The 27,671-nt window shown below is 39.5% G+C and overlaps 1 protein-coding gene across 1 annotated transcript; it reads left to right on the top strand.

Annotated features, from left to right (window-relative positions):
• The first annotated feature begins 4,955 nt into the window (after nt 1–4,955).
• Nucleotides 4,956–27,671, top strand: LOC140949710 (tumor necrosis factor receptor superfamily member 16-like). Its single transcript, XM_073398849.1, has 7 exons — nt 4,956–5,045; nt 21,515–21,649; nt 22,401–22,646; nt 22,966–23,125; nt 23,563–23,805; nt 26,150–26,248; nt 26,641–27,671. The coding sequence occupies exons 1-7, from the start codon at nt 5,013–5,015 to the stop codon at nt 26,967–26,969; spliced, it is 1,245 nt and encodes a 414-aa protein (XP_073254950.1). The 5' UTR covers nt 4,956–5,012; the 3' UTR covers nt 26,970–27,671.

Here is a 27,671-nt window from a genome sequence, read left to right on the forward strand (position 1 = left end):
TGTTCGCCATTCCTGTAAATATTTTAGTGTGTTGATTTACATGTATAGAGCTTTCCGTTTTTAGGAACATATTAATTGAGAGTAGTAAACCTTGTACCCTTATCTTGTTTCTACACCTTTGGACATGGCAGTTGTCCTTTGTTTACAGTTAACGTGGCTTATACCACTTATATAAGTTACTGATAAAGTAACATGCAGTGGCAAAAATGTCCTTGTTTTCACTGAACTTTACTCTGGTAGTTGTTAACCTGTTCTCATGAGAACTAGTGACAAACCTTTGCAACAGAGTATTTTGAGTTAAACATGTTTTAATAAACAAGTAATTGGAACCGTACGCATGATATAATTAAGAATAAAACATTATCCATAAGTAAGCAAGTAAAATAAGAGTTTAACAGTGTTAAAGTGAGAAGTAAGAAAAGATCAGTAAGAGAAAGTCCAAACTGCAAGAAGAACAGACGAACTGAAGGTCCTTAAGTTGTTTTCAGTCGAGGGCAAAAGTAAGCGGTAACTTCCAATTAAATTCTCTACTAAGTTTAATGTTTGTACATTGGATTATTCCACGTCCTCGAACCTCTCCGCACGAGAGTACGCTGTGAGTTCTGTTTCGGTTCCACCTATAGAAATAATAAGTTAGCTCGGTCCTAAACTTAAAGTATTGAAGGAAAATCCTGCCTCTCACACTATGATCACTATTTGCCTACGATCAGTTCAAGTTCATCGCCAATTTCCACGTAAGTACGTGAAATCAAGACATAATGCATACATTCTCGATTTTCAAAAAGGTCTCCTTATTGTTACACTCTTTACAGCCTTGTTTTCATACGGCCTACCTAAAGGAAAACTTAGAAAGATGGGAGGTGGTTTTATGCATCGATTGAGACAATTCAAATGAATGAGACTTCCTCTTCCAACAGAGCTCCTTAAATTCAAATCGGATTTCAGTGCTTCACATGAGCTCACTTTCACACGATCCGATCGCACGTGGAAGCTTGATGGACGGCCTTTAGACCGTAAGCACTCAGTGCGAGTAGCAGCCACTCACCACAACCACCTATCTGAGCTCAATGCTACAGAAAAATCAGTGAGTACGGTATCATATTCTATTTTACTTTGTGTTGAATGGCAAAGCCCTTCCTCCAATCTTAATAAAAACGGCTCGTGTGTTTGAATTTCCTCCGAGACTCATGTAGCTTTTTTTTCTTCCCAGCTCGTGACAATAAACTTGTTTTTATCAATAATATAAAAAAAAATCTATGTTAAGAAATAAACCTTCTGTTTAGCCTAGACTGCAAATGAAATTAACTTACAAATTGCAGCTTGCTAACATTAAACAGCAGAATTTAACGACCGTTTCTAGACATTGCCGGCAGCTGAGATTCCAATTCAAAAAATCTTGTAAGCTTGTGGACATGCTCTCCACTGAGGGCGAGGGATGTGACCAAAACGGTGCCACCAAGTTTACAAAATAAATTGGGCTAGTTTGTGCTAAACCCGATTGGGATTATCTAGACTTTGATTTCAGTTTTATAAAAATATGACTTCGGGCACCGAAATACTACTAACTTGAAGATTTCTAAGAAGGAGCCCAGGTTGTCGCTCCACAGTTACAACTTGCACGGAAATAATCACAGTTAGGCAGGCTGTTTTGAATTGCTCCAGTTAAAGCAATTCTTTTGTGCTCCTCTAGGGCGGAAAACCTAAGTTTAAATAGAAACTCGTTAAATTACTGAAGTATTCTGATTACCGTCAATAAATGAATTTATGGGCAACATGTGTCGCAGTTTAACCACTGGACGACCGTCAGACTTGACTGACTTTTTTATTTAAGCTAACTTTCTATTCGTTGTTCCTCAAGAATACATTGTTAGAAAGTACTTACTCCGAACTTTGCTTCTGCTTTTCAGCTTACAAAAACTAGAATAGTTCAATTCAGTTCTATTGAGACAATAACTTAAGTGATAGACACGCGCCACGTGAGCGTCAGAGTGGCCCTCACTCCAAGAAACTCAAGAACAACTCCCCGGGTATGTTTTATGACAACTGTTGTAAATAGCAAGCTTTTCTTTTCCACTACCTTTAATTACTAGTCATAGTTGTCACTAAATCTGCCCCCGACCTTTGTGTGTTGTCCATGTATTTACCATGAACCTTTGAAATGCAGTTTTCGTATTAGAGTTTCTGAGTGTAATTGGCTTTTCTGAATTATTACACTTTGTTTCCTGGTTAATGAAAATCCTCATACATGTCATGCTTAGGATGGACAATTGTTTTTTATACATCTCATGATGAGTTCAACCAACAATGCAAATGTAATAGAACGCGTGTTAAACAACAAAGCCATCTTTTATTGTATATTTGCAACTAACAATATAAATGTCCTATAACTAATGTGTCGAACGACTGCTTTGGCTTCGAGTGTGACATTCTCGAACGCACCTGATATAAATAATTTCGCAATAAACTAACCCTACAAAAACATGGAGCACTGTTTCAAGTTTCTCACCTTTGAGATATTTCCCAGTTCACTTTTTCTGATCCTGGTATCAAATGAAATATGCGATTGCGATTCTTGTGCACAATTTTAGGGTAAAACAAAATGTATGACAGTGTATTGACAAACTTACAGGTCTGGTTTCTCAAACGTCTCGATAGCTTTTCGGCCCCGCATAGCTGTTTCGTGTTTGTCATGTTTGCATTCAAGATCAAGGTTCCAATAATTTTGAAAATGATACAATAAAACTATCAGTTAACGAAGCAAAATTGACCGGTTTGTGAACTGCTAGGAACTTTTTTGACTTTTAAATTTGCCTTCGGGTATGAAAAGTTTCCGGGCCTTTCGAGAAACGGGCCCCTGCAGGTCACATCAGGAGGACTGCTGGAACTCTTAATTTAAAAGGGTTTTCTAATTTTAATGCACCCCGTCCTTATTAGGCAGTAGTTATACTGCTAAGAGGAAAACACGTGAAGAAAATCAGTTGAGAGGTAGACTTTGTACGTCGAGGAAATTCTGATAAAATGATCGCCAGCCGGGTCAAAGATATTTTTTCACGAACTAATGTAACCATCTTGAACATCAGGGCTCTTTGGGACAAAGATTTGAAGTCAACGATTATTTTGTTACAAGAGAGGATAAAGGGGACAGAGAAGGCACCGCCCATACACACCCTATTCCATAGGTAATTCGTCTCGAGTTATTTTTAGAATCGGGATAAAGTTACCTCGCGCGCTGCGCGGATGTTTCGTGGAGGTTTCGCATGACTAAACGCCGTGCAAAACATGTCGGGCGAAAGGCAATGAAAGCGTAAAGAGATCGAGAGCATTCCTGAATATTGAAGCGAAATTAATCGGCGCTCACCTGGGAAAAGGGAATCGCTGGACTCTTTGACAACCCGTGAAATCACTTTAACTCGAAGTTGTCGTAACCTCAGTGCTTTAATAAAATGAGAAATTTCGCCGGTCTATTGAAACCGGTCGTTTGTACAATAAAGCAAGTAGGACGCCAAGTGTTATTGTTGTTGAATAATAAAAGACTAATAAAAGAATAAAAATCAAACCAGAAATTGCACTCTTCAAACTGTAAATTATAAATGATCCTGAGAGAATATTCAGGTGTGTTAAGAATTTCCCTGCTAAACTGTTAGCTCTTATACAAGAGAGGAAGGGCGATTCTTTTTTAATTTCCGTTTCGCTGACACAGCTTTAGCAGAAACCTCTCTGTGGTGGTTTTCGTCGACAAAACGAATAGCAATATCGCTCTCCGCGCCTTCCGCCACTTTGTTCTGCGTCAATTCGTGAAAGACGCGTGCCTCTGAGCGTGGGTCATCCACGCGGAACACATTCGCACTATGTGATTGGCTGTTGTCTAATCCCCCTTGAGATCTGTGGTGTTAAAATTAACTCGAGACGAATTACCTATGGAATAGGGTGTGTATGGGGAATGCCTTCTCAGTCCCCTTTATCCTCTCTTGTTTTTTACTATGAAGCCAGATACGAAGTTACACTGGAAGGGACGATCTTTGGACCATGATTTTTTGATCATTATTACAAAGGGAAATTTATATTTATAAATAAATATATTTATATATTTATATATTTATATTTAAAGCTTGCTTCTTTACAAATTAATGGAGCCAATGAATGACACGTACCCTTCTAAACTGAGATCGAGTTGAATTGAACTCATGTCAAGATAATGAAAGGTTAATGGTCCAGATAATGCATCAGTACTTGGTTTTTAATTTATTGTTTCAAGTGTGATGCATATATATATATATATATATAAATATATATATATATATATATATATATATATATATATATATGCCTATATATATGGGTCAATAAAGGATTAAAATCAACATATGTAGTCCATTCTCCTTTGTACAAAGTATATATATATATATATGGGGTAATATATCTATGCCTTACAACCCGAGGCTTTTTGTCGGGCACTATCGAAGTCATTTCGAAGCGAATTGCGTTACTATTGTGTACTCAAGTGTGGGTTTGCAGGATGCGAAGCGCCCCTAGCTCCGGACCTGTTCTACTGAATGATTGTTCGATAGTAAATGAGCCCGGAATTGAAAGCTAGTCTCTGTATATTTTTATGTGGTGTCCCAAATCGGCCAATTTTGCAACCTTGTTAAACGTGTCACAGAATCAAGTCATCCACGAGTATATTTCCTACACCGTTTAGTTGACTAGTTGACTAAAGGACACTTTTTCAGACCGTCACCTTTTGATTTCTCCTCCTTTTTCTGACTAACCCACTTAACACAGCAGCATCCTTCCCCCAAGACTGACTATCGGAACTTGGTTGCCTTGACCCCAGGCGTGGTCAACAACCAAGTCGGTGCGTGCAAAACTTCTGATTCCATCATGATATCAGTCAACGTGACTTTCGTCCTAGTTGAGTTGCTTTTAAAAATTCAGTCACCTCTCAAAGTATTTTATTGAGCTGTCACTTGGAAACAGAAAGCACAATTCTTGGTAACGAGGACAAACTTTCAATGGGTGGAAGGCACCATAAACCACTTCAAATAGTAAGTGAACATTAATTCTAAGTCGCTTTCTGTTTACAGTTTACGGGCTAGCTAACCAAATATCAACAAAGACAGATTATAACCAGGTTTACAGTTCTATTTTATTTTATGTATTTGTACTGTATATTTCAAATAAACAAGTTCAGGAAACTCATTCAGCTAAAAAAAATCAATCGTGCTGACCCAAAACTGTCGTCCAAAATTTATTAATTCTTTTTATTGAGAGATTTTTTGTACAAATCAATCTAGCTCAGCGTGGGCATCTGACAGCAGTCAATTAATGTTATTTTTTAAGGTGATTTCTATTATGACTAATGTGCTCCTTGCAATCCTTTTTTTCACCTTTAGCAAAAAACCTTTCGGCGTGATTTCAGGGGAAAGTCCCTGAATCAGGTAAGAGCTTTTTCATGTGTAAAAATCGAGCTGTCTTTCTCTGATTAATTCAGTGAACCGAATGAACTCACCAAAAATAATTTTTCAAAAGAACTGAAAAACAAACAAACAAACAAACAAACAAAACAGGTGTATTAGAAAGCTTTTTGCAAAATTTATCAAAACTATGACTATTTGTACGGCAAAGTTGCGAACGCAGTCGCATTTCCGGTTTTCACGAAACAATCGACAACCGGAATTACGTTTGCGTTCACTGGCTATTGTAGCTTCGGTGCAAAGGAATTTACCTAACTCTCCAATGGAGGCTACTTTTGTCCATTTTTGACAAAAAAATTGTTTCGAATTAATTTTTCGGTGATAGTGGCCGGTATAGAAATTTCATTTGGTGAAAAGGAAAAAAAATTGTCAGAATTAAAGTTCGCAACTGCTAAAGGAACGTGAATCATGATGTCGCAGTCACGCACACGTGTGAACTTTGATATCACATCATTCCAACTAATGAATACGTGTTCACAATTTTTTTTTGTAAAATAGTGCGAAAAACATATTCAAATTATAATGATCATAAATCTTAACAGATCGTTGATTTAACTTGAGTATTGGATATGTATTTCGCTTAATTTCTTAACGGCTAATTTTATTTATAATGATTATAGTTATGAGTTCGAAGGGTGACTGTTATATCAGGGTCGTAACATGGTATATCCGGGACCCATTGATCCCTATTTTCTTGCCGTTATTTTGATCCCTAAGCCCCATTTTCCCCAAAATTTTGATCCCTGAGCCCTGATAAAAAAATTGATCCCATCCATGTTTTTACACAAAATTTTAACTTAGACAACTTTGTTTATCTCCAAATATAGAATATAGAACATACTCAAATGGGCTGAAGAGAAAAACATTAACTTCATTTTTTAGTGCAAGTTGTAGGTTTTATCAGAGCTTTAAAGATCAATATTAGTCAACCTCTTTTTGTGCATTATTCTATTTAGAACACTTTAAATATAATGTTTGGCGATACTAGACAAATGATAAAACCTGATTTTCTTGAACGGGAACGTTAGTAAGATACAGAATGGAAGTTATTGTTAATTTATACATTAAAAGAAGTAGTCCAGTTCCTTTTAAGTATCGTACATCTTGAAAGATCTTGCGGCGGAAACTTGGTTTTTTCAGGTGTAGCGTTCATCAGGAGTATCCGTAGGTTTATTTTCAGTGTTGCTCAGACGAGCAAGGCCACCCGGAGGTTTATAAGCCAATCACAAGAAAGCATTGGATTCAAAATTCGAATAAATACATTTTTAGTCAATCAGCAAACACAGCTAGCGCTGGTTGGTCCCGGATGAATTAACGGCACTGTAAGGTACTTCTGAAATTAACTAAGGTCTTTCTCTAGCTTTCCAATTCCTGTCCCGTGCGAACATCTGCTTGCCCGGATAACTTGTCCAGTTAATTAATGTCCGATCTGTGTGGATCACAGATGCTTTATTTTCAAAGAGACTCTTGCAACCAAAAATTTCACGTCGGCCGTGTTACTGGTCTAAAATATTAATGTTAATAAAGTGTAATCGTTTGTCTCACGATTCAGTCACTTTATGACGTAGATCGCGACGTTTCAACTACGTATTTCAAGTGTTCATTAGAAAAAGCAATACTTAGAGACCTTGCCTTGCTAGTCTTCGTCGACTGGTCACACGTCAACTTATATGACTCCAAGCTCTGGTTCTGGTTGGTCGATTATTAGCCGCTGAGATTGGTGCATTTCTTACTCCGTTGTTTGTATGAGCTTTTGCTTCACTGGTCCGCTGTCGTGCGGACCTCCTATTGCTGTGTTTCTTGATTAAGGGCAACTAAGCTACTGGACTTTCCATTCTGCTATCCCTGTTGATGTTGTGTAGTCTTATGCTAATTTCCTCTTTCACTCTGTGTGTGTTACAATGACGATCACGATCAATTACCAATAGCAAGAAAAATTAAATGATGCTCAGTCTGGTACACAAGGGGATCTTCTTCTGACTGTTCCAGCCATCTCAAACTCATGTGATCTTCCTGGAATGCGTCACCTTTAAGGTGGAGATCTTTTAAAAGAACTGCAAGGAATAAAGGAATGATATACCTCTTGTAATTGTGCTTGAGAGCCACTACGTCGCCTTTTGAATAGATAATCTCATATTCTTCGGCTGCGCCTTGAAGTGTAGTTTGTCCTTCACTCCCTTGAACCTCTTTCAGCAGATCGACTTCTCCGGCCATGTGCCGACGCATTCCTTCTGAACATACTCAGAGCAAGTGGAAGTGTACCAGCTCTTTCTTTGGTCTTCCCTCTCGTTCGTTGCTGTCGTACACCCCGTCCAAATTCTTTCGCAAAGCTCTGCAATGTCTTCCTTTGTCGCTCCTTTCCCTCCGCCCTCGTTTCCTCGTCCATATCCTCCTTAAGGTCTTCTCTTGCCGTGCGACTTTCGAAGACATTAGGTGCCTTTGGACCCAGCTTTCTCTGTGTGTAATGGCTTTGAGGACCGGTACAAAAGATAAACGAGGACTGGTAGAGCCTCTCTATTGATTCTACAAGGCAGCTGGGCCGCGGCGATGCGTAGTCGTTCAGAGCGGGTGTTCTTACTCCACTAAAAAATTCAGGCCCCAGATCTAAGGTGGTGATACCTTTCGGGGCCAACCATTACATAAGCCGAGGCCGAATAGCCCAAAGGGCCGAAAAAATTGTTGTAGATCAATATTGTCACTTAAGTCTGGAAATTTTGTGCAAAACAAAATAGCCACTGCAGGAATGAGGTCTGAAAAAATCTTGCATGAAAACAAATAACCCATCCCCGGCTCAAAAATCAAATAGTGGGCCCCTTACTGGTGGCCCTTCATGCTGAGTACAATAATATATTAAATTCCTGCAGACTCTGCTACTTGTACCTAGTATGCAACATTCCTTTTACTGGTGGCCCTTCATGCTGAGTGCTATAATATATTAAATTCCTGCAGGCTCTGCTACTTGTACCTAGCATGCAACATTCCTTTCACCAATTCAACCGTTTATTTTATATAAAAAAAACTAAAGAAAATAAACCATAAAGGCTTTGTTACTTCTATTTCACCGAGGTAAGTCTTTGGTGTTCCACTTATTTTCACTAATCAGAAAACTAATTCTACACCGTAATTTCAGATTATTTGTCATACAAGCATTTATCAGTTATACATTAATAGAATGTGTCCTTTACTTTCCGGGCCCAATACTACCCGGACAATACTAGTACTGGTAGGTAAACCGATCTCGGTTTCTCATCAGAGTTCGAGGTAACCCTAAAACTCCATGCAATTAGAGCAGATTTATTAAATTGCGAGAAAGCATTTATTCTGCAACAAAGCGCGCAAATTCATTGTACTTAATGCATTCTACTTTTGACATCCATTCTAATTATTTAAGTGCTTTAAAGGGTTAAGTTACTAGTCAAAAAATACGAACCTCGATTTATAGTCGCCTTGTGATTTGCTTGAGGCGATGAGGCACCTATGCAGTAAATTCCGCTTTCAATGAATCGGTTTGTCTATTGTCCTGTATGGTTATGTTTGATCGGCCAAAAAACTTTATGCTTGGACCCTTGCCAGGAGTAAATCAGTCAAGGAACTACTTACGTCCGTCACAGGATTTCTTTTTGTCCTTTTTCGTCTTCCCCATTTCTCGCAAAAAAAGATATGTATAAATCGCTTTCTCCGCCTTCTGGCATTGACGGCGCGTTGAGGAGTTGCGTTACAAAGCGAGAAAAGTGACTTGAGATTCACATTACAGTGCTCTCAACAATTAATAAATATAACAGAATATGATACCATGTTTGCGTCAAACAACCAGGACTTCGTATAGCCTCCCACGCAGACGTTCTTACGGGTTCGTCACGCAATCTTTCCTTCGTGGGGTAGGAGCGCGTGACGAACCCCTAAGAACGTTTGCGTGGGAGGCTAGACTTCGTATGACAGGAACTACCGCCAGCCGAAGCAAGAATAGGTGATGTACCTCTGCCAGGAAATTCTATGGACAGAAACCTTATTATGCAGAAAAATATTGTGATAAGAGATTTTTAGACCGTGTAATAAATCTGATCCCTGATTCGGGCTTAAAAGCTTTGTGATCCCTGATCCCATTCTTCTGAGCCCTGAGCCTTTTCCTCTTAGCCCTGATCCCAGTCATATTTTTGGCTTTGAGCCCTGAGCCTATATACCATGTTACGACCCTGTTATATTGCAAAAATATAAACCGAGTTTCTCTTTAAGCACCAATGCCTGTAAGACGGATTAAGGTCAGCAAAGGCGAAGTGCAATGGCGAAAAGTTTTGTGGCCATTGAAATTGCCGAGAAAAAAATAAGAAAATCGATTAAGTGAATTCAACAACTTTTTGTGTGGGGTTGGTATTGTGAAGAGAGGATTTATTGTTATTCAGTTATTTTGCTTTCGCTGGTAAAAATATGAAAAGCCAATGTAGAAATCATTTATTCTTTAGTCTTAACTACTTTTAGCCGTAGACAACCTGTTGATTTATTGAGCGTAAACTTATTTGTCAAGTCATAATTGTATTTAGTCTGCAAGCTGTGATCAACCTGTAAAAAGCCGTTATCCACCTGTGTAGCTTTTGGCAGTAATTGATGTTTCAAAACAAGCTTAGGTTTCCACCAATAGTCTTGTAGAAATGATTGTTGTGCTCTGTAATTACACTCGTTGAGTTGTGATGTAATCTGTATCGCTTCGCTAGGTTAGGCTTAAATACGAGTGCTTTGTAGGAACTTCTTCGGTTACGTCCTGGTTACATTCTTGTTACATCTAGTCTTGGTTGTATTTTGGTTGGTTATGTTTTGACTCTACCCGTGATATGGTCTTGGATTAAACCTCTACAATGGAGCCAAGTTCTGTTGTAATCATTGTCTCAAGGGTGTTCAGCAGGCGTAAGAGATTCCGTGCCTTCTCGCAGCCAGCGAGTGTCCCCAGGAAAAGGCCTTTCCCAGATAGTTTTAGAGTTCTTCCACGTCCGTCAGTTTACCTTTTGTGAAGGCAAAACCTGTTTCCACACTGGTGTTTATGTGAAAAAACGTGTTTTCACACTGGTGGAGATTCCCGGCAATTACGCAAGGAATACCAGAGGCAAAGAAACTTCACAGAACAGGATGTAACCCCTTGGAGCAAGGGAGTACACCCAAGTAAGTCAATTAAACTTAATGCCGCAATTTTTTCACAAAAAGAAAAGAACCTTTATTACAACCTAAGGAGCCGGAGTAAGAACCAAAGCTCTCCGAAGTCGAAAGTAGACGCCTGCGTTGAGTGCGATTTCCCTTTCGACGAATCAAAAATATCTCCAGAATTGAGGCGTGGGCCAGTTACTAAAGAAAGAACTAGCTCGGAACTGTTAGAACCTTCTCACAAAAACTCTGTAGGGTTTAACAAGACCAACTTGTAACCTGTTGATATTGGTGTAGATTTCGATAGCGACGACAGTCTTAGTGCTTTGGACCCACGGCGCCTCAGAGCTCTCGTAGAATCTGAGGAAGAACTTTATTCAGAAAACGAGAGAGAAAAAGAAAAAGAGAACTGTACGGATAACCTTTTTACAACAGGTAGTCAACAGGTACCCGCGAGTACGTCACCTGTTACTGGTAATATATCACCTCCTGGTAGTACATTACCCTCCACGACCGCACTGCTAGATCCTACATTTATAGAACAACCAGAGGTGATAAATACTACACCAATTGTTATCAATTATACTGCTGGTGGACAACAGTTACCGACTATCAATTCACCTGCTGATATTTATAAACATTTCTCACGTAAAAGTTGTAAAGGAGGATTAGGAGTTACTGCCGCTAGACATAGTGAACCCTTCTCAGACTCTGATCCTACCGACGATTGAAGTTCAACCAGTATGGATGGAGAATACATTCGCGCGCTAACTGAACTTACTCAAAAGCTCTTAAATAAAGACGTAAACATAAACAAATTCCATGGATATGAAAATGAGGACATAAATCGCTGGTTTGAGAAATTAGAACTAGTTCTGGACTCTAAAGGAATCAGGTTAGATGTCCCCCCGCAAGAACACAGCTTATTTACAATCTTGCTGGACCAGCGGAAACTTTTATGTTTGAATTGCTACCAGACGAGCGCGGAAACTATAACGCTTCAAAACAAGCCCTGTTGAAACGTTACTCTACCAAGGACCGCGCATGGGTTAAACGACGTCGTTTAGTTGCTCGCCGTCAAGGCCCGAATGAGTTACTATCAGATTATATCAATGATATGCATGAACTGTTCAGCGGACTTAATATGGCCGAAGTGGACAAGGTGACATTTCACAGAAGGATTACTGCAACCCTTAAAGACCAAAGTCCTAGAGCGAATGCCGGAAACACTCTTGCAAGCAGAAGAAGTGGCTAGAACAGTCGACTCAATATCACCGCAAGAAACCAGCACCAAAGAAAGCAGCCAAATTGAACGCCTAATTGAAGCATTTACCCGCAGTCAACAGGTACCCGCTCAAGCAACAGGTACTAACGCTTCACTTAATACTTCACAACAACAGTCACTTCAAGCACAAATAGAAACATTAACACAGAAGCAAAGTGAACTTACACATACAGTTACCAAGTCAGATAAAGTTGCCGCTTATTCAGAGCCACAAGTAGGTTGTCAAAGTAAGATTGAGGAACTTTAATACTAAACTTGTGAAACGCATGGAAGGTAACTTTCAGGATCAAATTGCCAGTTTGGATAAGAGGATGAACGCACGCATCACTGGCCTCGCACAACGTCAGCGAGAGACTCGTAACACTAGGGAGCGATCAAGAGATGGCCAACCTTGTTGTTATGTATGTGGTTTGCCTAGCCATTATCAAAACAGTTGTCCACGACGGAACAACCCTGAAGGTGACCGACTGCCGGTGCCCAGGTACGCGCTGCCTGCTCCTGATAACTACACACAATATTCAAGTGGCCCTCAAGCACGACAGCGTGCCTTACCACCGCCGCCGCATCAGAAACGAATCGCTGCCTTTCAGGACAGTACTCCAACCTCTTCCAGTCATCCGGAGTTGCCTATATACGACTCTCCCAAATATGACTCCGTTGATTGGGCCTATTATTATGATGATGTCCTACCGGAAGCCACAACGATCAAGACTTTAACGATGTAGACTTCGATGGAGATTGGGATTATTATTACGATTATGAACCAGAAACCGAGGCGAGCAAAAATGTAGACGAGTTAGATGGAGTATATGAAGAAACACAGCCAACAAGTGTCTCTACCTTGGTCGAGAGTTTACACAGTACAGTAACCGCTGACCAGCTGTTGTTGCCCCCTTTTCCGTTTGAAGATCCCTGTCCTTCTTCGTAGACACCCAAAGCGGCTGGTTTGTTACTTGAAGAAACATGGGCTGTGCCTAACCCGGTGACTGAGTTGCCGCTTGCCAACTTTGGGAAGAATCCCGAACAGCCTCAACAAGGACCAATACTGAGTGCCACACCTCAATTATACGCAGGTATGAGTAGCTTGCCCCCATTTACTGACAAAGTAGGCCAGTTAGCAGAACTGAATTTTATCCACCCGTCCCGGCCACTAATCCGGTGCCGACTGCAACAGCCATACGTAGTAAGACTGCTGACACCAGAATTCTTGGGCACTATCCTCCAGCTGATCATGAGCCAAAGGCAGAACCAGCCATGACCTATCCGCCAGCACCAGTTGGTTGATATCTTGCCACCCCATATCCAGATGACGTTGGAGTAGATCCTACTCAGTATTTTGGAACTAACTCTCCTAAACCAGAGTTAGCAGGTTACAATAAAGTAGCTCTTAGGATGGCTCAGCCACCACAGACCAAAGAGGTAAAGCAGACGTCAACAGCCACTGCTTATAGTACCATGAGCGCTGATAACCACATTACAGGAGATTCCAGCCGATCTCGCTATGAAGACCTTCCCACAGAAAACCCAACCGTTGTACATTCTGGGGAGAAGACAGTTTCGGTTCAAAATTTCGGAGAAATGGTCACGACTCAGGTCAGTAAACAAGTGAAACCCTTAACCAACCAGGAAACAGACAGAACTACCAAGCTAGAGCAGAACTACCTTGTAGCTCTCAAAGCAATACCGAGTGACCAATCAAGTTTCCTTTGCCCTGAGATTGGACAGTCAAATCGTGATACTAGACAACCTGGTACTAACCACTCCCTACGAGCGCAGATAGTTTCAACAGAACCGAAAACCAGAAGAGCAACTCATTCTCAGCTTCATAAAGATTACCAGCACGAACTTAAGGACGAGCTTACTGAAGTTATAAAGGATATGGAAGGAAATCTGTTGAACAAGATTACAATTTTGGAACGACGCTTGGGAGGAAACTTAAGACACAGTAAGGTACAACCATGGAAAAGGACTTGCTTTTATTGTGGAATGGTTGGCCACATTCAGATCAACTGCCCTCATCGTAGTTGCCAACAAGGGTCCTATAATTATAATGTACGTCATGAGCCTGAGCGAATCCCGCATCAAACCACTACGTTTAAGCCGGCATACACAGCCAGAGACAAACCTCGTTGCCAAGATTCAGGAGAGGAACCATCTGACGTCAACCACAACTCGACAAAAGTGGGAGTTATCCTGTACCAACCAAAGGAAGTACTTAAATTGGGCCGCCTAAACTCAGTTGCAGCAAACAGCTTCAAGCAAACAAGTTTCCAGATACCCAATGTGCCACCCGACTGCAGAAATCTTTTAAATTCCCAGGAACAAGAGAACCCTAAGTACCAGCAGAATACCCTCATTTCCTCTCGTCAAACGCCTGGTGAAAGAAACTGCAACCAACAAGTCGTAACAAGTTGTACAGAAAAGTATCCGCCTCAAAAGTCGACCAAGACAAAGATTTCAACAGACACTGACAGTGAAGAACTTAAGGACAGCAACATGATGATAACCGGCGATATAGCAGGTCAGACCGTTAATTTTCGTTTGGATACCGGTGCTTGTGCCTCCTTTATTGACGAGAAGCTACTAAACAAGATTTATGATCAAGGAGCAACAATAGTGACAAATGGATCGGTTCAGTTTGTTGAGACGATCACAGGACAAAAAGTACCGTGGTTGGGAAAAGTCGAAATTCCTGTCAAACTCAATGGTGTTCTTTATCCCAGCTGTTTTCAAGTGATACAGGGTCTTTGTCACGAAGCCATACCTGGTCAAGATTTTTTGCAAGTATACGGTGCAGTGATAGATTTCAAGAACAAACATCTGAAATTAGAAGATACTTCGTTGCACTTCAAGGAAATGTCAAAAGCGACTGATGAATGTATTATCCCTACATACGCTCTCAGGTTTAGGAGAAATCTACGTTCACCGACTTCCCAAGCATCGCAGTCCAGCAAGACGCCCACTATTAGCAAAAACGCGGTGAAGCCTCAGAAGACAGGCAAATCAGCAACATTGCAGCTCAAGATTCCACTTATGTTCGAGAAGTTTATTTCCTGGTTCATGCTACTAGAGGTCATTCACTTGTGTTTTGCTTCACCAGCTCATAATTTACTTCAAGTGCAACCAACAACTGAAAAGCTCCACAACATGCACGACTACCGCCAGTCTGTAGACAAAGAATTGTTTCCGTTTCCTAAAAATAATGGCAGATTGACAACCGAAACTCATACACATAATTGGCATCAACCAGTGTCTTCCACAAAGTTCAAGTACAATTTTCCGCTGCTGAATGATGACCCTCCCGACGCCTTACTACGGACAGTCTCACCAGTAAATGACAATGGCCATCCACTAACAGAGAGAACGACTTTAAGAACAGGAAATAGCTTGTAATTTCTAAGAGTCCAAGAGATATGAGACAGAATAACGAATACACCGTTGAGTAATACTGAACCAATTAAGATCAGTCCGTTCAAGCCAGAGAGAAGGCTCGAATAAGAAGAAACATATTAATAAGAAGTTAACAGACAGAATTCGAAGAATCGAGAATTGAGAAACACTACATGAGAGTATCAGGTAACCTTAAGTGTGAGAGTTTTAAGCTAAGAAACGAGCGTTTGAAACGTATATAATAACCTTTTAGTAGCTTCGCTGAGTAAGAATGCATGTAAGTAATTGCCCTCAAAAAGCGCATATTTTGAGGTACGTTAATCTTTATATAAATCAGCTTTTATTTTCATTTGAACCCCCGAGGCCAGTATGTTTCGGTTGGTTCGGTTTATGCCGCGGTTCAGGCACAAAAAACAAATACAAAATTTCCCAAAACCCAGAAAATCAAATATAAAATTTCAACATTAATATCAAACGTAAGTTTTAGAAAGTTTAAGGGGGCTCCGTAATTAATACAAGAGCATTTAGCTGTGACAAATTTTCCGTCTTAACTTTTTGGTTTTTAACGCGATGGCTGCGAAACTTTGCAAAGAACAACGAATATCATTCGGCAATAATACGAAATATTCCGATTTCATTGATGGTAAATATTTCTTGAGAAATTAGCGCTTAAAAGAACCCTACTGTTCAAAGAAACTCGCGTCTAGTAAAAAAATTTCCTGATATTTTTTACTGAAATTTCTGGTATCGGCTTTAATTGATATAATAAATATGCCAGAGGAATTTCAGAAAAATCGTTGGAGCAGAAGTCCGTAACTAAAAGTCGCTCAAAATTCAGCTGTGAAATTGTTTAGGAATTCCAAAAATAAATTACTATCAGGTAGAAGGAGTCACCAGTTTGAATTTTCGGGACAAGTAAATTCAAAGTTTGCTTATTCTTAAAACAAAAGCCGATTGCCTATCGTGCTATTCTTTAAAAGGTACTTTTTAGTTTTAGAACCACTATAAATTGCTCCAAACCTTGCTCTGAAGTAGAATGACATGTTCTTCGACAGTTTTAAAGTATCCCTTGGAAGTTTTGTGTCAAACTCCTGCTGCATACATTTTGATGTATTGCAATGCATTTTCAACGACTTTTACTGCTGTTCGTTGCTTCCAACTCAGGAAAAAAGTATTGAGATTAGATGTTACGTCGTATCAGAGCTCAGAAAGAACTGTCCAGCACCTTTGTTTATGACTACAAAATGAGCACGAGCGGCAGTTCTGCGAGGAATTCGCACCCAGGGGGGACGAACGACAATGATGACCATGCCTGCGAACCGAATAACATCACAGTGCAAAATAAAATTATCGCAAAAATACTGCGCGTAAATAAATTTACAACTCTGAAATTTTTGTCACTCCTTCCTTCAATGAATGGGTATTTTTTTTCTTGATTATTATGTTTTGCTCTGCAATACATGTTTATACAGTTCGGTTCACAGACATGGGCATCATTGCCATTTGTCCCCCCTGGCTGAGGTGCGAATTCCTCGCGGAGCTGCCGCTCGTGCTCATTTTCTGGTCATAAGCAAAGGTGCTGGACAGTTCTATCTGAGCTTCGTTACAAGGTAGCTTACAATCCCAATACTTTTTTCCTGAATTGGAAACAACCTACAGCAGGAAAGCCGTTGAGGATGCATTGCAATACATCAAAATGTATGCAGCAGGAGTTTGAACCAAAACTGCCAAGGGATATTTTAAAAATGTCGAGGAACAAGTCATTCGACGTCAGAGCAAAGTTTGGAGCAATTTATAGTGCTTTTAAAACTGAAAAGTACCTTTTAAGGAATAGCACGATAGGTAATCAGCTTCTGTTTTCAGAATTAGGAAACACTGAATTTACTTGTCCCGAAAATTGAAACTGGTGTCTCCTTCTTCCTGATAGTAATTTATTTTTGAAATTCCAAAACAATTTCACAGCTGAATTTTGAGCGACTTTTAGTTACGGACTTCTGCTCCAACGATTTTTCTGAAATTCCCCTGCCACATTTATTATATCAATTAAAGCCGATACCAGAAATTTCAGTAAAAAATATCAGCAAAATCTTTTACTAGAGGCGATTTTCTTTGAACAGTAGGGTCCTTTTAAGCGCTAATTTCTCAAGAAATATGTACCATCAATGAAATCAGAATATTTCGTATTATTGCCAAATGACATCTGTTGTTTTTTGCAAAGTTTCGCAGCCATCGCGTTAAAATCGAAAAAGTTATGACGGAAAATTTGCCACAGCTAAATGCTCCTGTATTAATTACGGAGCCACCTTAATTCGCCGTGCATTTTCCGAATTTTTTTTCGTATATTTTTTTATTGTTTTCCTTTTCCTCTAATCAGCTGAGGACAGCTGAAACTTAAGGTGGGAGGAATGTGAAGAGAGGATTTGTTATTCAGTTATTTGCTTTCGCTTGTAAAATATGAAAAGCCAATGTAGAAATCATTTATTCTTTAGTCTTAACTACTTTTAGCCGTAGACAACCTGTTGATTTATTGAGCGTAAACTTATTTGTCAAGTCATAATTGTATTTAGTCTGCAAGCTGTGATCAACCTGTAAAAAGCCGTTATCCACCTGCGTAGCTTTTGAAGGTAATTAATGTTTCAAAACAAGCTTAGGTTTCCACCAATAGTCTTGTAGAAATGATTGTTGTGCTCTGTAATTAGACTCGTTGAGTTGTGATGTAATCTGTATCGCTTCGCTAGGTTAGGCTTAAATACGAGTGCTTTGTAGGAACTTCTTCGGTTACATCCTGGTTACATCCTCGTTACATCTAGTCTTGGTTGTATTTTGGTTGGTTATGTTTTGACTCTACCCGTGATATGGTCTTGGATTAAACCTCTACATTGGAGCCAAGTTCTGTTGTAATCATTGTCTCAAGGGTGTTCAGCAGGCGTAAGAGATTCCGTGCCTTCTCGCAGCTAGCGAGTGTCCCCAGGAAAAGGCCTTTACCAGACAAAACCTGTTTCCACACTGGTGTTTATGTGAAAAAACGTGTTTTCACAGTATAAGCATAATTAAGTAATTTCCTTCTACAAGCTCAGTTTAATACTTTTTTGTCGTTTTAGGTACTAAATGACAACTGTTGAGCGCAACGTTCGTATATATTGTGTTTATTTCGGGATTAATAGCATCAACCTTTATAGTAAATGAAATTTGAAAATTATCAAAACATATATCACGAGTACTTAAACTAGTGCACGAGTGCTCCACAAGTAAGAATTTGTTTACATCTTTATGTTCCAGCTTAACTGCAACCATCAAAACCAAGAGGGCTTTTGATGACTTCCAAAATGATCAAAATTTATTACAATCTTCGAAGATGAAGATTTATTTATTATTTTGAAGATTTATTTATTTTATTATCATTTTGCCATTTAAATTAAATATGTAAGCAAAATTCACAAAGGTAAGGTGTGCCTATACCAAGAAAAATGACTTTAGTTTAGAAATGATGAAAACAGCAATACTAGAGGAATTCTGAATTTCAGATCATGGCTAGTTGTTCCGAAAAAAAGAATTGAAAAAAGGGTCTATCAGGAAATACAATTTTAGGCAAATTCAGCTCGTTATAAAATGATAGGTAACTAAATCAACCCTCCATTTAAAAACAACAACGTTTTAGAAAGGGATTAGGGCTAGTAGAAGACACGTCTGGTCTTCTCTGTTTAACTGCAGCACGGTGACCTGTCGTTTTGCCCTTTTGATGTGGCGTTTAATTTAAAAATTACTTTAAAATTATGTACAAAGATTTCAAAAGTGCCTAAAAGGGAAATTACATATCATCATAATTTGCTTAAGATCAAGAAAAATAAGACAGCTATCGAAGTTAGGTAAAATTATAGCGGAGCTCTTGCGCGCGAAGCGCGCAGCGGAGCACCAAGGGTAAAAAAATGTGGTAAACTACCCATCCGAGAAAATTTGGTAATCACGTGACCGTACACCGACCGCCCGCCCGACCGTCCGTCCTCACCACAGACATACCAATGTAAAATAATTCAATTAACAGGTATGGCAACCCAAATGCAACTCAAGGTTTTATTTGGAAAGAAATCGCATGGCCGCCCGGACTTTTAGAAAGAAAAAACAACAACAAAGTCGTGTCTTTTTCAACGTTATTTTTTATGTTTGCACTCACGTGGATAACAGAGAAACTGAGCTAGAGCTAGTTTCTGAGAACAAAAGAGAAGAATTTTGTAGGAAGAAAAACATGAAAATTCAAAGCGGCTGTGAGACAATGAGAAATGCTAGTGGCCAGCAAGGTGAAACTGAGGGGCACTGAAAAATAAAAGCGAACATCAACATAGGAGACAAAATATTGGGTAAGAATTCCTCCATAAAAATAATGTGCAACTAGGAAGTTTGACGTTTGGTCCTACAAAACAGCGTTGTAGTTGTGCAAAACAACGGCAAAGAAGGACGAAAAGCGTGCTGCACGTGCAAATTTTGTTGTTCTGCTAATTAGAAAAAAAGCGTGCTGCACGTGCAATTTGTTTTTTTGCTAATTAGATCTATTGATGCCGTTTCCATTGGCCTCCACGTTTAGCATTAGACGATTTAATTTTTTTGTTTACAAGCTTTATTAACAAGAGCTTCGCTTTTAGCCCTGGCTAAATCTATATATTATTAATAAGAAACAAGTAATGGCTTAAATGAAATCTAAGAAAGTTCTTAAAACGGGAAACATGCGACGTAGCTTCTTTTATTGATGATGTGGGTAAATTAATCTAACAGTGTTTTTTCCTAGCATTAACTTTAAACAAATTAAATCATTCACGAGAACCGTCAGCTGAACAGTGATCTAATTTTAGTCTTTGAAAAGGTACAGTTTAAGCTGCAGTATCTTCCCATTCGACATCAGTGAGTCAAAAATGCGTCTGTCATCACCAGCTATAGCAAACAGAGTACGTACCTTGTACCTCGAACTTCAGTGTTAAATTCTTTAGGCCGAATAACCCTCTAGCTTCATGAACCGTGTCCGTAGAGATCACTGGGCGCTTCTCGGCTTCTTTTTCATGGCAAATGTATTATTTTAAAACTTGTATGTACTATTCCCTTGAATTAAAAAAAAAAAATACTCAGAACCACTTTTGCAAGCAATACAAGCTGTATCTTATAAACTTTTGTACCCCAAGGGGTAATAAATATTTCATATCTGCCAGTGCTTACCTTTAATAATTATTAATGCTATTATCTATCACTTTCTATTGCTTTATATGAAAATGTAAGTGGGACTTTACACTCTTTTTTCTTTCTCAATTTTTGTAATTTTATGTAAATGTATACGCCAGTTGATTGCACGTGACCCGTGACTAACTCAAAAGTCGATAATGCTACTTTGGTCACTACACACAATTTAGAATTTTTACATTTCATTATCTGCGTGATTTGTTGTTGTTCTTTCTTTTTCTTTTCTGTTCTTGTAATATTTTGTAATGTATGTGTTCCCATTATGGCTCTTGCATCTTGTAAAAGTGCAAAAAGTGAACGATCTGAAATCCAACCGACCGAAAAAGCATATGGAGAAATCGATCGCTTAAGCCTCCTATGCCGCCGTTAAGTCTCATATGCCGCCGTTGCACCTTCGACATGGCCGCCGGTACTGCCTGGGATACTGTTCCGATATGACTATAGAAGTGGCCGACAACATTGGTCATCCCAGTCTTTACCACCGGCTTGCCTGCGAAGTTGACTCGAGTTCAACTTCGCTGGCATGCCGGCGGTAAAGCTTTGCGATGGCTCTAGTTGTCTGCAGCGCGTGTTCTCATTCGTCCGAGAGGTAGCCCAGGCGGTACCGGCGGCTATTTCGCAGATACATCGGCGGCCGATGAGAACCAGGCTTTAGTATCAGTGGTATCCCAGGCTCAAGCAACCGCTCGTTATTATGATTGATAATAAAACATGATAAATTAATGATAAATAGATTTTTGAATCATTTAAATTTTGTAAATTTGAAATTGATTGATACATGGAGATAAGGATATACTGAAAAAAGGACGGTAGTTTTAACACGCCAGAGCAGCAGTAAAAAAACAAAAACAAATTTTAACTCGTTTATTCAAATGGGGTTAATGTTTTCAACTTTTATTTTTATTTTGTCGTTTTATATTTTACGATTTATTTATTTACTTATTTTTATGATACTTTTTAGTTTTTGGACTGTTTTTTTTTTAATAACTATATTTTTTTCTTTTTTACGTAGATTTCATTCGTCATTGCAGCAGGCCTATGTTTGTTATGTGCGTTTAGTGAGGGAACGTGTTCCGAAAGCTGTAAAAAAGGCCATTTTCGCGTCTACAATGAAAGCAAGGACTGTCACGTCTGCGAACCTTGTCCGGTAAAGAATATGCTAGGTATTCTTTAATAGGCAATTTCCGAGTTGCCTCAAGTCTCTGTTTCAAAGCGATGCTAAATGCGAAGCCATTGATACAAAATGTTTTTTTTATCTGCCAATTTCATGTTCCCGTGACGCAATTTGTCTTCCCCACATTATTTTGCATAAGTTTTGTTTTCAGTTCACCAAGGGATGATTAGTCGCAAGAGAAATTTACAACAATATTTGTGGGAAAAACAAATTGCACGATGGGGAATGTCAGTGAAGGTCGCAACTGTCCTCATACAAATAAAACTCATTTTCACAACAAGATTGCACTTAGCCTCGTTTTGGAACTCGGAAATCTTCTAACAAATTTACTTTTTTTACTTAATTATTACGACGAAATGTTTTCCATGCCACGAAAAAAGAACCTTTGAGCTCTCGAAAAAAAGAAGCAAACCCTCAACTCTTCCTAAGACCCCCTAAAGCCTGCAGTCGGGAGAGGAGACGCTCATTGTTTGGTCACGCGTTCTGTATGCTTTGGCTTTTCTCAACGGAAATTAAAGGTGTGGTTCAATTTTGTCCTTGGACTAAATTTTATTTACCCTAGTTGCAAACCCTAAATAAACTGCAGCTCCTTTAGTTTTCATCTTTGATGTTTGCCCGCGGATTTCATGGCCAATTTCCTAACGCTACTATGTTAAAACCTAGCTAAAGATGTCCTCGCATGTCTTTGGTTTTTACTGTATTTGTTTCATTTCTGCTTAAACAGCCTTCTACATATATGGACAAAGAGAATAACAGTACTAAATGCCTGCCCTGCTTAGAATGTAGTTTTCCAAAAGTTGCAATTGTTGAGTGTAACTCGACTCAGAACAGAGAATGTGGTTGCCCGCCCGGTAAATTCTTCTATGCGGAACTCCTCTTCTGTAGTAGATGCTCAAAATGTCCCGTGGGAGAGGGAGTGGTGACAGCGTGCACACCAACAAATGACACGAAATGTCAGCCGTGCCCAAAGGTATGTATTATATTAAACACTTAAAGACTGGTCCCTCGGGAACTTGAGTTGATTTTGCCTCCCAAGAATCTCAGTGTTTCCCGAGGCGGAGCCGTCGGAAACATTTGAAGCTGGAAATTCATGAAACCATCGTTAGCACGAGAAAAGGTAGAAAAATATTGAAGTCAACTTGTTGTTTTATGGGAATTTGACTTTGTCACCATCTTTATATGTTTTCATGATTAACTCTAAGGTTTGCCAATCATGTAAAGGCCATTGTTGAGAGTACCCCGGGCTTTAATATAGCGATAAAAATGTTAAATTTACTTTTTTTATTTAGGGCACATTTTCTGACGAAAAAAGTTTCGAGCAAAGATGTAAGAAATGTTCCAAATGCAGGGCATCTCGAAACGAAGTTTTAAAAGAAAACTGCAATGCGTTCAGAGACACCATCTGCCGCGAGAGAATGACAAGTCAACCTACTGTCACGACCACACCAGGTGAGTAGGTAACCTGTGTCTTACCTTGTCGGTTCCTTTAACTCTTGAACGTACACGCAAAGTCATACCCTCACCGTGGTACGACGGGATGGGGGGGGGGGGGGGGGGGGGTTGATGCATGATGGAACCCTTCCCCAGAGTTTTTGATATGCTGCATTATTTTGTCAGTGGAAAGCCTTTGATCTTCTAAACAAGATGGGGTATATTGTATGAGTAATGGCGCTGCTCAAGAATAGCATCCCATAGGGATAAAATTAAACTTAGCCTGTGTACAGTAGTCCCCTGATTCTAAATTTCCGACCAACATCCCTTTTTCTTGAAATCTACCGTATATGGGAGTAGTACCACAGGAACCTCTCAAATAGCTAAGCTGTTATATATGAGTTTGTATTATATCCAAACCGTTATCTCGTTCTGATGATGAATTCCTCTTTCAGACAGTTCAAAGACCACTCCGCCCAGTAAAGAAGAAGAACCTCAAGAACCTCAAGAACCTCAAGAACCTCAAGAACCTCAAGGAGCCGTAAAAAGAACAAACAGAGAAACGTCCCCGCAAAGTGTTTATTTAATTCTTGGCATCACCTTTGTTGGCCTTATTCCAGCTGCCATTATTAGTGTTGCGTTGTTCTTCGCAATGAAACGAAGGCGTGAATGTGGCAAAAACGCAAATTACCCTCCAGGTAAAGAACAGTAAAAGTCTCGAAATTTCGTTTTATCGATCAGCTAAGGTTAATAATTAACGTGGCCATCGTAACAGATTAAGGCGGAATCCATCACGAAATATTGTAATTTTAATTTTCAGTGGACGAAAACCTTGTACCAGAATAATTTAAAGTATCCCATTCTTTTATAAATTTTTCAAGGGCTATAGATATAATTAACACAGAAAAAGAAAATTTGTTATGAGAGCGCGAGGAAATAAATGTCAAATTTCACATAATGACATCTTACAAATGAATTTTTCAGAATTTTACAAGGTAATTTTCTGACCTTTCTTTTCACAACTCTTGTGAATTTTGACATTTATTTTCTCGGGCTCACATGAGAAATAGTCTTTGACGTTATTACAGATAACTAATTTTAGTAAAATCTAACTAGCGGTCTATTATCAATGCTGCGTTCTGATTGGTTGAGCTACTACTGGGCTGTATGTTATATAGCCCACTAATGGCCGGAAAAGCGCTGGCTTTGAAAACCAAAACAATGGCGGCAAAATCGCGTTTTGCTAGCTAAAGTTGTTTTGTCGCGATATTTTTGACCAACTAGTTAGATTTTACTAAAACAATTATTCCTCTCGCCCTCATGGCCTCTAAATCAATAGCCCATTCGGGCTCGAGGAATAATTGTTAAATATCCCATTGCCAGAAATAGTGGACATTTCGCGCCCGTGATTAATTGTCAGCGGAATCTCATTTCCAAAATGGCGGACAAAAACGATCGTAGTCAGGAAAAGCGTATCCCCTGCGATTGTTAAAATAATTTGAGCTCTGTGGATCTGTTTTACGAAGAAAAAAGCTGGAATGAAACATCTTGCAAGAAAATGTTAGGTTTATACTCGGCCGAGCGGCTGATAGCAACAAAACAGTACGCGGCTGTGCCTTTCGTGACATTTTCGTGACAATTTTGTTTTAAAACCAAGCCTGGTAGGCTAATCGAGGATTTTTGAATGCCTGGAACCTAGTTTATATCCCGTGAAGCATCTCTAGAGTTGTAGCAACAAACAAAATGGCGATTCGGTGAGGTTTGGAGTTGTGAAGCTTTGTCCGACCGAAATGTGCCATTCACAACTATGGCGTCCATTACTGGACTACAGATGGAAAACTGAGGGAAATAATGCGCCTTTGGAAGTATTTTCCAGTGCAAAAATCGTCCTTTTAACGACTGTTTTGGAAACATCTTCCATCGCAGAAGTGATATCGAGTCGTGCAAATTTACTTCAGTGAAGGGTTTATCCTCTAATCGACGAGTATTTCGCATGACTTCGGCAAGATTTTAAGACAATGTATGGAGAAATGGAGCGTACAACGAGAGATAAAAGTGGCTTCTTCGGGAAGTAAGTAAACCTACTTCTAATTAGCTATTTTTAACCCAGATGCGAAGGTTGCACAGCACTTAACATGTTTCGAGTCGTGCACCGAACACCGGTGAGCTCATAATCGATATATTTGAAAAAGTTTCCTTTTCTCCATACATTTTCTTATACGAATTCGCAGCCATTGTGGCCTTGGTGCGCACGCGCAACCACCATCTTGTCCCTAATTTCTGGCAATGCATAGCCCTTGAAAAATGTAAAAAAGAATAAAAAGTGGTCAAGACGACCCGTGGGCCAGCTGCAACGCAGGCCCTGCTGCCATTACAGTCAGTGAAAAACCAAATGTTTGTGTTTCTCTTCCCCACGGAAAATCTACCCCAAGGGTATTACAGTTAAACCCCCATTGAGCGGCCACCCTCGGTTACCGGCAATTGGCCCCTTTATGGAGATATTGGATGGTCAATAGATGTTCAACATAAATTAACATGATCTTTATCACTTTATTTTGAAACGAACTTGCGACGGGAACTGCATTACTGGTCCCTAATTTCTTAAAAAAAAGCTCCTTAAAAGCACATAAAATGATGAGCGAAAATATCCAAACCTTTGAAAATATTGTGGTCTGGCCCCATTTATCAAGCCCTGGTGCAACAATGTCTCCTACAAACGTTGCATGATTGGCTTGTAATCACATTCGTACCAGCTGGGGAACGAGAAGAGGGTCATGTGTGTGGGAGGGAGGGGGGGAAGAGGGGCGCGGCTGTGTTTTATTGTAAGATCAAAACCGAGGCCTTCAGGACAGAGAAAAAATTTCCGGAGCACTACCCTCTTATCACAAGCTACTGATCAGTGCTCCCTCTCCCCTCCTCTGCCTCACGGTCTGGAGCATAGACTCGTGCCTGCAAAACCATGGGTTTACCGTCTTGTAATGGTATTTATTCTTAGCACTGGCAATACGTTTTACAAGGATTTTTCATTGTCGTAATTTGCAGAAGAAAAAGGAATCAGGAAGTACCATCTTTCAATTCCAATGACACCGGTGTCAGGGACACCGATACTAGCTCGTTACTCGCAGTGCGAAACTAGCAAGAGTAAGTAGAGTAATACCTTATTGGAACTTTATTTCGTGTTTTTCGAAATTGTTAAAAAATCGCGAAATTTAATTCCCATATGGAAAATTCAAATCACAGGGGAAAAAAAAGATAAACATGTACCAACAACGATATATACAGGAAATATATCGACAAATACACCTTAACTGGTAAGTTTCATTTTGTATCTTCTGTTGTGAAATAACGTACGTTAATTCGCGAATTCAGTAGGCAAGTATGAAAAAGGGCATTAAATTTCGCGATTCAAGTGTTCTCAAATTTATTTTATTTTTCAAACGTCTGAAGTTTTTAAAATATCGACATAAACTGGAACAAGCAAAATGCTAAAGACCCCCGAAATTAAATAACAATAAGGTATCATTTCGTTGCAGACAAGATGCTTGTTCGGGACCTACCTGGAAATGTGATCATCGAATTAGGAAGACTCTTAAATCCCAGGTCGTATAACAACTGGGCAAAACTTGCAGGACGCCTGGGATTCACAAACAACCATGTCAAAAACTTCGAACTGGAGCCCGAGGAAGCGACGCAATCTCTTTTGAGCGAGTGGAGTCAACAAGATGGTTCGACTGTCGATGTTCTCGTCAGAATTTTAAAGGAAATGAAACGAGACGACTGTGTCCAAGTCCTGCAAGAAAATAATAACAAAACCTGCAAAAAACATACTTCCTGTTGTATACCAAGTCCTGCAGACGAATGAGACAATACTTCAGAAATGAATTTTGTTAGCTGTAGAAATGTGTTTAGCAGCTAACTCCAAGAGAACCGATAACCAGTAGAAATGTTGGTCACTAGAAGATGGGTTTGCCCAGAAACATTCCCCAAGGTAGAAGTCACATGCATATGGGTTAGGAGCAATTATTTTTAACAGTTGCCATACAAGGTGAAATTCAGCACGACTCAGCCCCATGCGCCTCTAGCGCGTGATGAAGTCTTGGAAATTCCCATTGTATTCGACAAAACTATCGTGAGTATTGCGGAGAAACGATGCCAAAGGGTGCCTGAAGACAAGGAAGATTTGAAAGTGCATAGAAAGTCTGTATGTATAACCAGTATGAGCAGTACTTTAATTCAGCAGTACATTAGTACGTAGCATAATCGAAGTGTAGACATGCACTAGCCGGGACTAGTCGTTTGCATCGAATGCTTGTTTAATACGGAAGCATATTGCAGTTGCAATCTAGTAATCTCAACTATATATAGTACCGTAAATCCTCTATTAAGCCATTTCTCCATAAAGAACCAGAAAAAAATGTGGAAAAGCTCAAGTACAAGTTGTTGGAGGTCATGCAGCCAAGGATAAAAAACAAATACGAACTTCCAGTTGGTGAATAAACCATCCCGGATCAGTCCACGCGAGGTTTTATAGTCGCAATTGATTAATACAGTCTGACATTTATTA

This window comes from Porites lutea, chromosome 10 (assembly GCF_958299795.1).
Source record: "Porites lutea chromosome 10, jaPorLute2.1, whole genome shotgun sequence".
In the NCBI taxonomy this organism is placed as follows: domain Eukaryota; kingdom Metazoa; phylum Cnidaria; class Anthozoa; order Scleractinia; family Poritidae; genus Porites; species Porites lutea.